Source organism: Mastigoproctus giganteus, chromosome 13, assembly GCF_048544385.1.
Source record: "Mastigoproctus giganteus isolate SK-2022 chromosome 13, ASM4854438v1, whole genome shotgun sequence".
Classification (NCBI taxonomy): domain Eukaryota; kingdom Metazoa; phylum Arthropoda; class Arachnida; order Uropygi; family Thelyphonidae; genus Mastigoproctus; species Mastigoproctus giganteus.
The window spans coordinates 13,107,010-13,119,570 of NC_143587.1; the positions used below are offsets into that span (position 1 = coordinate 13,107,010).

General features: G+C 39.0%; 1 protein-coding gene across 1 annotated transcript in view; it reads left to right on the forward strand.

Moving 5' to 3' along the window:
- Window positions 1–2,588: 2,588 nt before the first annotated feature.
- Window positions 2,589–12,561, forward strand: part of LOC150075773 (protein Wnt-6-like) — a 38,301-nt gene continuing 28,328 nt past the window's right edge. The window contains exon 1 of the mRNA XM_090387650.1: window positions 2,589–2,717. Within this exon, the coding sequence (XP_090243776.1) occupies window positions 2,653–2,717 (65 nt within the window). The 5' untranslated portion in view covers window positions 2,589–2,652. The remainder of the gene's footprint in view (window positions 2,718–12,561) is intronic.

Below are 12,561 nucleotides of genomic sequence, written 5' to 3' on the forward strand. Positions count from 1 at the left end.
TTCACTTCAAAAACCGGTGTTCTCGTGTGAATACTAGACCCTGAAATGCGCCACAAATAAGCATCGCCGACCCCCTCAATTGAGAACAACTGACATGGCTGAGCAGCTAAATGTACCCAGGCTCCCGAGGTTAATTGACAGCAGGCGTTTAATGACTTCAGTCAAAATGTACACAGGAGTAATAAACGCCCCAAACATCTGGGATTTCTGTCAGTGGCACAATCCTCTGCCATCCTTGAGGTCAGAGCCCACACTAATCCTCAAATACAACCGGTTGAAACTGTGTAGTCGGTTCCTACCTGCCCAGGCACTCCCCAAAATTCAGGCACTGCTCCGTCTTGGAGTCGACCTTCAGAAATTAGCTACCGACTACAAATACCGTCACATGCTCTTCGATTGGATTCCATCTGTGGAACTGGGATAATTTCCTCCATATGACGTTTAGTCCTCATTTTTCATTATTATAATTTACATGTTTGTAACTCATAATTTCCATGTAATGGTATTTTTTTCCTTTTTGCCAATTAATTTCATTTATAATTTCATTTATAATGTAAAACTCCTGGCCATGTCGCCGTGTTGAGTATTATTGTTTCTAGTACATGCCCTGTACTTACTTATTAGCAATAAAGAATTTATTTATTTCCCGTTTAGACCCCAATTTCAAGGAAAGGCATCTGGTTCTTGTTGTACAACAATGCCTCCGCCCATTCCACACTTTTTATGAAGATATTTCTGACAAAACAGCATTTTGCAGATCAACCATCCACCCTACTCTCCCCATCTAGCACTAGCGGCCTTCTTCCTCTTTCCCAAGGTGAAAACTGCCATCAAAGGAAAGAGATTTCAGAACATTGAGGACGTAAAGAAAAACGTAATCGCCGAACTGAACATCTCTATGGACGCGTTCGCTGACTCTTTTCATTTCAGAACGGTGTAATAAGTGTGTTCAACCAGATGGTGATTACCAGTCTGGGAACTTTATTGCCAACCCGTATATATAGAGTATTTTATTTATAGATATTCATTTTTAAAAATTTTGTACATTTTTATTAATTTTCATATATTTTTATTAGAAGCTTTTAAGCCAAACAAAATTAAAATTAGAATGGTAAGAGGCCTAGCACACAGACGCACTATAAGCTGGTAGTATTTTATTTCAGAATCAGAAAATTAAAATCGTTGAATTAATTAACTTAATTGAACGAGTGTAATTTTCTTTTATTAACACTGATACTGTACTGGACGACTTTCTTGTGCAGATCTTGTTAGGGAAGGACGTTACGTGGTTGTTTTCCATTTAGATTATTACTATATTTAATACCACTCTTATACCAGGTGAAATTAATAATATAATTTATTAAGCTATTCGTCTAAACAGTTATACATTAAGGTAACGTTTCAGGTATCTTACCGATACCCACCATCAGACAGTGCTGCTGACAGACTCCTCTTTCTGATGCTCCCAGAATGCACATCATGTTTATGGGAGCATCGGCAAGGGGTGTCTGTTAGCAGCACGGTCTGATGATGGGTATCGGTAAGATACCCGAAACGTTACCTTAATGTATAGTAGTTTAGACGAATAGCTTAATAAACTACATTATTAATTTCATGTGGTATAAGTGGTATTAAAATAGTAATAATCTTTCTTGGGTAGGTTTTTTTTTTTTTTTTTAATCAGTTAAAATGCGATTCAGGATTTTAAATATTTTAATTAAACAAACTATATACTGAAATTATTATTAAACGAAACTGTGTATAATATAGTCTATTTAGACGTTTTCAAATAAACATACTTTATATAACGCTGACTTCTAAGGATGCGTCAATGCAGATAAACAGAAAACTTTCAGAAATAGCTACAGTACCAAAAATAGGCCTACACTCCACGTTTCTTTTCGTACGCTTAGAACTACTTTCTCTTTTCTATGATTTTCTTGAAGACAAAAACACGATTCAAACAGGTAACCCCCTTCCCCTACCATCATCAGCATCCCACTTCCGCAAATAGCTGTTTAAAAACAAAGAAAAAAAAAAAAAAAGGCTTTATAAAGATTCAGTTTCGACAAGTAGCGAAGTTTGTTTACATTCTAAAGTTACGTCTCTCTCTCTCTCTCTTACCCTTTCGACATTCAGGCTTTCCAACCACGGTTAGTGACAACAAGAACTCTTGGAAGGAGTGTCAGTTACCTTCCTTGGAGCCGGCCATCCTGTCGACTCCTATTCCATAATCGGCATTCGATATCACCCAAAACACGGATATAAAATAAGTACATCGAACAATGAGCGCTTTACATATTACTACAGAGCTGCCATAATGCCACCTCTGTAACAGTGTCCTCCTGTCGGCCGATTTTCTTAATTAAAGCTAGTAAATATTTCGGCCATATTTGAAAGTATATTAGTAGCCCGGTTGGACGACATACCCCTCAGAAACGAATGAGTTCACTTTCGAGCTTATGTGAGTCACTGTCTTGTATTTTAATACTCATAAATTGTAATGTACTTTATTTACTGATATAAATAAAAAGAAGTTACGCTTTATAGAATAAATGTGTTTACTGTGATTGGAGATTATATAAGAAAAAGCTTGTTTTATTCCTCCAAACAAAATTTGCTGCATTTTTACTTCAACGAGAACTGCACAATATGGATATTAGAATTATCTGCATAGCACTGGCATTCTTGTATAATTTTGAAGTCTCTGATGGCTGGTAAGGATGATTACTTTATTATATTTAAATATTACGGTAAACTTAAAGATTACATAAATATTATAAACGTGATTTCAAGCATTGTCTTCTTTCTTCCTTTTTTTTTAAACATGATAATTTGTAATCGAAGTTACATAATATATTAAGCCGTATATATTATATATTGCGTGTTCTGTTAGTATTAGTCATATGGAACAAGGAAGTTCCAGGCTTTTGCTTAATCCTTGAATTGGACTATTAAGAACTAGAAGAATTGCTTGAATTCTATGATCAGTTTGCCTCTTTTGAGGAAAGGGAAGGGAAGAACAAGGCCGACTAATTCAGGATAACAGCCTAGAAATTTATCATCTCAAGCGCTATATATTGAGCTAGCTCAGCTTTTAGCAAGAAGAATGGATGTTGCGAGAGTTGATAAATGGATTCAGTCCTCATGTCACTGGTAGGCTAACTGTTGTATAATGACATAGCAGATCACTGGTAGGCTAACTGTTGTATAATGACATAGCAGATCACTGGTAGGCTAACTGTTGTATAATGACATAGCAGAGAGCCTTCACAGATTATTCTAAAAATATTTTAATTCCCTTAATATAGACTACGGGAAGCGGTGCTCAAAAACAAGGCAGAAAATAAAACTTTGAGAAATCCTACCTGCAGATAAAGATGCAAAAGAAAGTAAGTGAAAGAACAATATCCTGCCACAAAGAGTAGTAAGATATCTTGCCACAGAAGAAGAAGAATTCAAATGCATTCCACGTGCTCATCGAATCCCGTTGACCTTTCTTGAGTAGTAACTACATGGAGTTGATTGGCCAAATTAGTCTCGGGTGAGGGTTGCATTTCTTTTTAACTCTCATAAACTAGTTTTTTTTTTCATCTAGGAAATAGGCAAAGCGACTATGGAACACAAGTTTACAGACACAATACAGCAATGCCTCACGGCCTTATTGTAATACGAAATAAAAAACAACAGCAATTGTGCGAAACAACAGTAGCCGGTTTATTCTCCTACTACAACTGTTGCACTTTTGCTGAGCTTGTTTCTTCTGTAGGGATTTAGGGGCACCAGTGACTACTTAGACCATATTGGGCCGTATACATTATGTCTGTGAATTGAGTGTTCTATTATCGATTTGACTATTTGCTGGTCGGAAAACCCCGAGTTTTTGGGAGGAAACTCAGCGACGTTGTGAAACAAGCCAATAAAAATTGCTGTCATCATTGACTTGGGCCTTTTCCACCAGGTGGGGTGGCCAATGCTCATGCAATATGCTACACGCGATGGCGTGGAGCTTGTAACCAAAATTTGTAACTTTTGCTTCATGTATACAGGGGCGAACCGACCGGGGCTGCGAAGGGTGCTTAGCACCCGGTTGCTGAATATTTAGGGGTGCCGACGCTAAAGGCAACTGAATTATGTAATTCTTATATTACAAATTTCAACAAAAAATTATAAAAAGCAAGGAAAATTGATTTTACGTAATGACATATAGGTAATGCAATTGTTATTGTTAATATAGTTTACTATAGGTATATATTTTTCTTCGTTGTGATAAACATTGCATTTCTTTTATTTTTTTGTGTTGATATTTCTGTAAAAAGTTTTGTTTTCTGCAGTTAATGCAAGTTACTTTTTTAAATCTGTCTGTAATTTTTATTTTTATTATTCTTTTCTGGTCTCATATTTCTGATAAACGTGGAAAGAAAAACCATTTGTTTTATGTTATGCAATTATTTTCTTTCTGTAACTTTGATTAAAATATAATTATAAAACTTTAAATGGACAGTTTATTATTTTTAATATTCCCTTTATATTTTCAATGCAGAGCTTTATATCTGTTAGAATCAGATTTTTTTAGATTAATTTTAAAAGTGGTAAAGAATATCTACTAGTTGCGTTTTTATTGCTCCATAAAAAAAAATTTAATCTATACAGGCGGCAAATAAATAAATTTGACTCTGAAAGCTTAAAAGGCGTTCGACGTTTTTAAGTCGGTCATCATATGATGGTTAAGACGACCGGACGATGCACCAGTAAGTCCATAAGACATGTACTGTATAATATTGGTGCTGCTGCTCATTCTATTTGGGAGGAAACTCAGCGAATGAGCAGCAGCATGGAAAGCCAGTTGCTGGGGATTTAAGGAACTGCTGGGAGTCATGAAACAAGTAAATACATGGAGACACCCACCGATGAGTGAGCCAACATGTAGTTAAACTTGTGGGTAAACTATGGTGTATTTACACTAATATTATATAGTTAATTTCAACCCAAGATATATACATACGAATCGAATTCATCTTCATTAACTTTTCAGTGACTGACGAGAAAACAGTTTATGTAAAAGGCTTAAATGGTGGAAAATTATTTCTTGCACCCAGGCGGAAAACACCCTTGGCGCGCCCCTGGATGTATATTCTTCTGGCAATATGCAATCCACGGGAGTATCTATTTATAAAAAATATGTTTCTTCCCACATGAAGAAAATCGAATCCATACTTTTCTATATGTTGTGGAAGAACCATTGTACTCATCAAAAGGGTTCTGTAATATTATTATTTGTTTATTTAAACGTAAGGTTTAGCCCCTAGACAGCCAGAAGGCAAGGCGGGCATGATACAAAATTAAAATGTATCCATCTCAGTGAGGTTCACATATGCATTCAACTTATTAACAGAGGTCTGATTTAGCGTTTCTGTTTTGTCAGAAGACGATCTGCTTTCTTACCTATTCAGGTTATTATTGAAATGAAACTTGTATAGTTTTACACAGAATCATGAAAACTATGATTATATACAGGATTATATATGACCAACGCCGAGATATCGCCAATACCAATCTTTACCGATTATATTCGTTGTACACGTTGCCACTAATCACATTAAGTGTAGGAGACTTCGAATTTACAAAGCAAGTACAGGTCAATGCTGAAAAGAAAAGTCGCGAGTTAGGGTTAAATTTGAAAGTGTCTCCAATCCAGCCCAGACACGATAGGCGGGAGTATATTATGAGAGCCTTGTCAATCAATTCGGCCCTGGAGAGATTGTGCAGAGGTCTTGGAGTAGAAATTTTCTTAGTGTGGTCTGTGCTTGTTACCAGTAGAGACTTCTACAAGGATCGGATACACTTAAATAGAAAGGATGCAAGAATTACTGATGCTTCCGAGGCAATGTTAGGTGGGTCGTAAAACTGCTAACTTGTGGGATTCACAGACTAATAGGTTAACGGTAGCTGCAGGCAGAGGTGGAAATGATTCTTTCACTGCTTCTATTGGAATGAGCAGCAGCCCAGAAAGCCAGTTGCTGGGGATTTCAGGAACTGCTGGGGTTCATGAAACAAGTAAATACGTGGGCTGTGTTAAAGTAACTAAGAGTAAGAACAGGTGCATGTATACTTGCATGTACACCAATGCTAGGAGTATAGAAAATGAATTTGAAGTGCTGGTTAAGACATCCAAGACGGATATTGTTGGGATATCAGAGACGTGGTGCCACTCAGATATAAGGGATGCAGAATTGGAATTTGGGGAGTACAATGTGTACAGAAAGGATAGGAAGGGAGGAGGGGTTATGCTTTTAGTAAAGAAACACTATATAATATCGGTGTAAATACACCATAGTTAACCCATAGATTTGAGCTACGACTGTAGCGTAGAAGGCATCGTTTTATTTGTATCTCATAATGTGGCTGCCTTCACAACAAGATAGCTACTATTGAATTACTTCAAATAAATAACGCTTCTCTAGTAGTTATATCCACATTATGAGAGATGCCAGAAGGGTGTGGTGGTAATGTATTTGGAAAATTAAATGCGCTAGGCATAATCCTTATGGGTTTTGATAATTAACTATATAATATACACAGTAGCAAGGCTTTTGTGGATTTATTGGATGATTGTTTTCTACATCAGCATGTTCGGGAGGCAACTAGAGGGAGTAATACTCTTGATTTGATTATCAGTAGTGATTCTTCATGCATTAAGAATCTGCAGATAAATGAACCACTTGGTGGCAGTGATCACAGTGTGCTGAAGTGGGAGTTACTCAAAGAGGTAACTACCATTAGGGGTAAAGGGAAGGGGTATTGCTTTCGTAAAGGCGACTACAATGGACTGAGACAGTATTTAAATTCTATACAGTGGGATCAACTGATGGTATTGCCAACAGCAAATTCAAAATGGGAAGCATTCAAAGAACTTATCGTGGAAGCTACTAGGCTTTACATACCAACTAAGAAATATTGTTCAAGGTTTAGGCCTAAATGGTTGTCAGATGAACTAATGAGGCATATGGCAGAGAAGAAAAATGCATGGGATACATACAAATTAACACGTGACACGGATGCCTATGATAGATACAAGTTGATCTGTAACCAAGTTACAAAGGAGGTTAGGCAGGCGAAGGCAGATTACGAGAGATCCTTGGCAAGGGATGCGAAGAAAAACAGCAAAGAGTTCTTTACTTATGTAAACTCTAGAAGGAAGGGGATGAATCAGATTGGTCCACTTGAGATCGATGGGTCAACTGTTGATGACCCTGCTCGGGTAGCTAACAAACTAAATGAATATTTTGCATCGACATTCACACATGAGGAGTTATTCAGCGAGGGGAATGCCAGAGGTGTATTCAACTCTAGCAGTAAGCTAGAGAATCTTGTAATAACTGAGAGCAAAGTGGAGGAGAAATTGTTGAAGATAAACACAAGAAAGGCACCTGGGGTGGATGGGATCTATCCAGTTATATTAAAGGAGGCAGCAAAGGAGGTAAGCAAACCCTTAGCCATAATTATGAGAGCTTCCTTGGACTCAGGGGAGGTACCCATTGACTGGAGATGTGCAAATGTGACCCCAATTCACAAAGGGGGATCAAAGGCTGACACAAGTAATTATAGACCTGTGAGTTTAACTTCTGTTCCCGGAAAATTAATGGAGGCACTGGTGAAAGAAGCACTGCAGGATCATCTAGACAAGACTTCAGTTATAGCTAGGACACAGCATGGTTTTGTTAAGGGGAAGTCTTGCCTGACCAATTTGATTGGATACTATGATGCAGTCACAAAAGAACTGGATGCAGGGAATAACTTTGATATTATATACTTGGATCTTAGAAAGGCTTTTGATACTGTTGCACATGGAAGACTGCTGCACAAATTGGAGCAGTGTGGCATTGGAGGCAAGTTGCTGCTATGGATAAAGGGGTGGTTGAGGGGGAGAAGACAGAGAGTGGTAATCAATGGACACTGCTCATCGTGGACTAATGTTATTAGTGGAGTCCCTCAGGGTTCAGTATTGGGGCCTTTATTGTTTTCTGTATTTATAAATGATATTGATGATGGTATATCAGGCTTAATGTCCAAGTTTGCAGACGATACGAAGGTTGGCAGGGTTGTCAAGGACACTACTGACACTATGCTGCTGCAACAGGATTTGGAAAGGTTGAGCAGATGGGCTTCGAGGTGGCAAATGAAGTTTAACATTGACAAATGTAAAGTACTACATATGGGAAACAGCAACCCCAGAGCAACGTATCAACTCTGTGGTACTACACTGACAGTGGTAGAGAATGAAAGGGACCTGGGGGTGGTGGTGCAGGCAGATATGAAGTTCTCTGAGCAGTGCAGACGAGCTGCAAGAGTAGCTCATGGTGTATTGTCAATGATATATAGGAATTTTTCTAGCAGGGATAAGGAGGTGATTATTCCCTTGTATAAGGCAATGGTCAGGCCACACCTAGAGTACTGTATACAGGCCTGGAGGCCTCATTTCAGGAAGGATGTAGAGCTGCTGGAACGAGTACAGAGAAGGGCAACTAGATTGGTGAATGGGACAAAGGGGTTCTCTTACGAAGAAAGGCTTAAGTTTTGCAAATTACAGTGTCTGGAAACTAGGCACCAGCGGGGTGATCTGATAGAGGTGTACAAAGCCTTGAATGGTTTGAGCATGCTCAATGCTGATGGGATTCTTCCTCTAGCTCAGAAAAATCACCTGAGAGGGCATAAATTCAAATTGAGGAAAGACAGATGTAGGATAGATGTGCGGAAATTTGCCTTTAGCCAGCGGGTGGTTGGTGGGTGGAACAGACTTCCATCCCTTGTCGTGGAAGTTGATAGCCTAAATAAGTTTAAGGCTCAGCTGGACAGGTATTTCGAACGAACAGAGGGGTGAAGTGGAAGTGGTTATTTTTATTTATTTATGTTACTTTTTTTTTTTTTTTTTTTTTGGCTGATGCTGCATAAGCTTGCTTTCTTGCATCAAATGCCTCTACTAATGCTAATGCTAATGCTAATGCTAATATCGGTGTAGATACACCATAGTTGCCTTCTACGCTACAATCGTAGCTCAAATCTATGGGTTAACTATGGTGTATTTACACCGATATTAAATAGTTAATTACCAAAACCCATAAGGATTATGCCTAGTGCATTTAATTTTCCAAATACAAGTAAAGAAACACATAAAATCTAAGGAAGTACATCAAGTTGACATCGATGGACAGTGCAATGTTGAGTCAATTTGGTGTGACATAAGCAGTGTGAAAGCAAAAATGAGGGTAGGAGTTTGTTATAGGCCAAATGACTCTGATGAGTACAATGAGTTATACAGAGAAATAGAGTGGACAAGTAAATAAGAGTGTCCTATAATGGGGAATTTTAAGATATAGACTGGAACTTGTGGGTTGGCAGCTCACACACTAGCAAGGCTTTTGTTGATTTATTGGATGATTATTTTTCTACAGCAGCATGTTCGAGAGGAAACAAGAGGGAGTAACACCCTTGATCTGATTATCAGCAGTGATTATTCAGGCTTTAAGAATTTACAGATTAAGGAACCACTAGGAGGCAATGATCACAGTGTACTGATGATTTACTTAAAGATGTAACTACCATCAGGGGTAAAGGGAAGGGTTTTTGCTTTCGTAAAGGCGACTAGAGTGCGCTCCGAGATTTTTTAGGTTCTATACAGTGGGACCAACTGATGATGTTACCAACAGCAAATTCTAAATGTGAAGCATTCAAGGAAGTAATTTTGGAAGCTACTAGGCTTTTTCTTCCAGCTAAGAAATACTGCTCTAGGTTCAGGCCCAAGTGGATGTCAGATGAACTAATGAGACTCGTGGCAGAGAAGAAAAATGCATGGGACGCACATAAATTGTCAGACGACACAGAAGCCTATGGTACGAGGAGTTTCCGAAAAGTAAGATAACACATTTTTTTTCTCGATGATGTTTAATAATACGAAGTTTAAATTGCACACCAAGAAATAAGTGAACATGCACTACTTCTCCACAAAGTCTCCAGTTTTATTGATGCACTTGTCCCAACCATGGCTCAGTTTATAGTTTATACTAGTACTGAAGAAGTCCATGCCCATACGCAGTAACCACCTGATGAACTTCCTCATCCGTGGTGAAATGTTTTCCTGAAAGGTGTTTTTTCAGAGGGCCGAACAAATGGAAGTCTGGGCTATAGGGTGGATGTGAAGTTTGCCAACGATTACGGCGCAACCACTCACGAGTGGTGTGGGGGCAGTGTGTGGAGTTGCGTTGTCAGGCAGCAAAATCACGCTACTTGTCAGGAGTCCTGGTCGTTTGCGTCGAATGCTGGCTTTCCGTTTTTCCAACGTTGCACAGTAAAGCTGTGCATTGATTGTTTCTCCCTTTGGCAAGAAATCCACCAACAGAACACCTTGGCAATCCCAGAACAATGCAGCCATGACTGCCCGCCCGATGTCGATCTTCAATTGTTGTTATTTGGTTTTAGGAGCATTAGCAACTAAGGCCATATTGCTCCGTGAATATGCGGTGGTCATTCCCTGACCTTTCCGCATCCTCCGTATTTGGTAGTGAAAATAGGCTCGAACCCCGGTCTAATCAAGAAGTGTGTGCTACGCACTGCTGCTCCTTCTCACCTGGCTACGGAGGTGCCCCGATCTTCAATGCCAACACGGCCGGCTTTAAATTCATTGCACCAAAAACATGCCTGCTTCTTTGTCATCAACTTTTCGCCATACACAGCAACCATACACGGTGAATGTCATTTGGTGAAGACCCTTTTGCTTGCAAAAAGTGAATAACTTCACGAACACTTGTTTTGGACCACACTCTCAGGGTAGCCACCATTTTGCTACTGTAATCTGTTGTGAGGCGCCAGTACCGCAACACTCAACTGGAAGTCTTTTTGAACGTTATTAATGGGTCAATCTGTCCACCGCGTTTCATGTCATTCCCTTTCACCATTACTAAGGAAAAAAATGTGTTACCTTACTTTTCGTAAACCCCTCGTAGATACAAGCTATTGTGTAATCAAGTCACAAAAGAGGTTAGGCAACTGAAGGTAGATTATGAAAAATATTTGGCAAAGGATGCAAAGAAAAACAGCAAACATTTCTTTACTTATATAAATTCTAAAAGGAAGGGGATGAATCCGATTGGTCCACTTGATATCAATGGTTTGACTGTAGATGATCATTCTCAGATAGCTGCCGAACTAAATGAGTATTTTGCATCTACATTCATACATGAAGAGTTATTCAAGGAGGAGATGGACACATGTTTATCGAACTCTAACAGGGACTTAAAGATTTTGTAATAACAGACCAAAGTGGAGGAGAAATTGTTGAAGTTAAACATAAGAAAGGCACCTGGGGTGGATCGGATCTATCCAGTTATATTAAAGGAGATGGCAAAGGAACTAAGCAAACCCTTAGTCATAATTATGAGAGTAACCTTGGACTCAGGGGACGTCTCCACGGACTGCATATGTGTAAATGTATCCCCAATTGACAAAGGGAGATCGAAGGATGACACGAATAATTACGGACCAGTTAGTTTAACTTCTGTTCCGGTTAAAATAATGCAGTTACTGATTAAAGATGCATTGCAGGATCATGTAGACAAGACTGCAGCCATAATTCAGACAGAGCATGGGTTTGTTAAGGGGAAGTTTTGTCTGACAAATTTGATTGGATATTTTGATGTGGTTAAAAAGGAACTGGATGCAAAAAATGCTTTTGATATCATATAAAGTACTTGGATTTCAGGAAAGCTTTTGACACTGTTGCGAATGGAAGACTACTGTGCAAATTGGAGCAGCGTGGTATTAAGGGAAAGTTGCTACAATGGATAAAAGGGTGGTTTAGTGGGAGACGAGAGTGTGGTAATCAATGGACGCTGCTCTTAGTGGACTAACATTATTAGTGAAGCTCCACAGGATTCGGTGTTCGGCCCATTGTTGTTTTGTATATTTATCGATGGTATTGATGAAGGTATACCAAGCTTAATGTCAAAGTTTGCGGTTGATACAAAGGTTGGCAGGTTTGTTAATAACAGTATGCCGTTGCAACAGGATCTGGAAAAGTTGGGTAGATGAGCTGAGATGTGGCAACTGTAGTTTAATATTGACAAATGTAAAGTACTGCATATGGAAAGCAGTAACCCCAGAGAAATGTACCAACAATGTGATGTCACACTCAGGGTAGTGCAGAATGAAAGAAACATGGGGTAATTGTGCATTCAGATATGAAGTTTTCTGAGCAGTGCAGACAGGCTGCCGGTAGGTCATGGGAGTCTTGTCAATGATATATACAGGAATATTGAGAGCAGGGGTGAGGAGGTGATTATCCCCTTGAATAAGGCAATGGTCAGGCCACACCTTGAGTACTGCGTACAGGTCTGGAAGCTTCGTTTTAGGAAGGATGTAGAGTTGCTAGAACGAGTACAGAGAAGAACAAGAAGGGAAAAAAGGGGGAGGGGGTGCTCTTATGAAGAAAGGCTTAAATTCTGCAAATTGCAGCTTCTGGAGACTAGACGCCTGCGAGGCGATCTGATTGAGGTATATAAGCCCTTG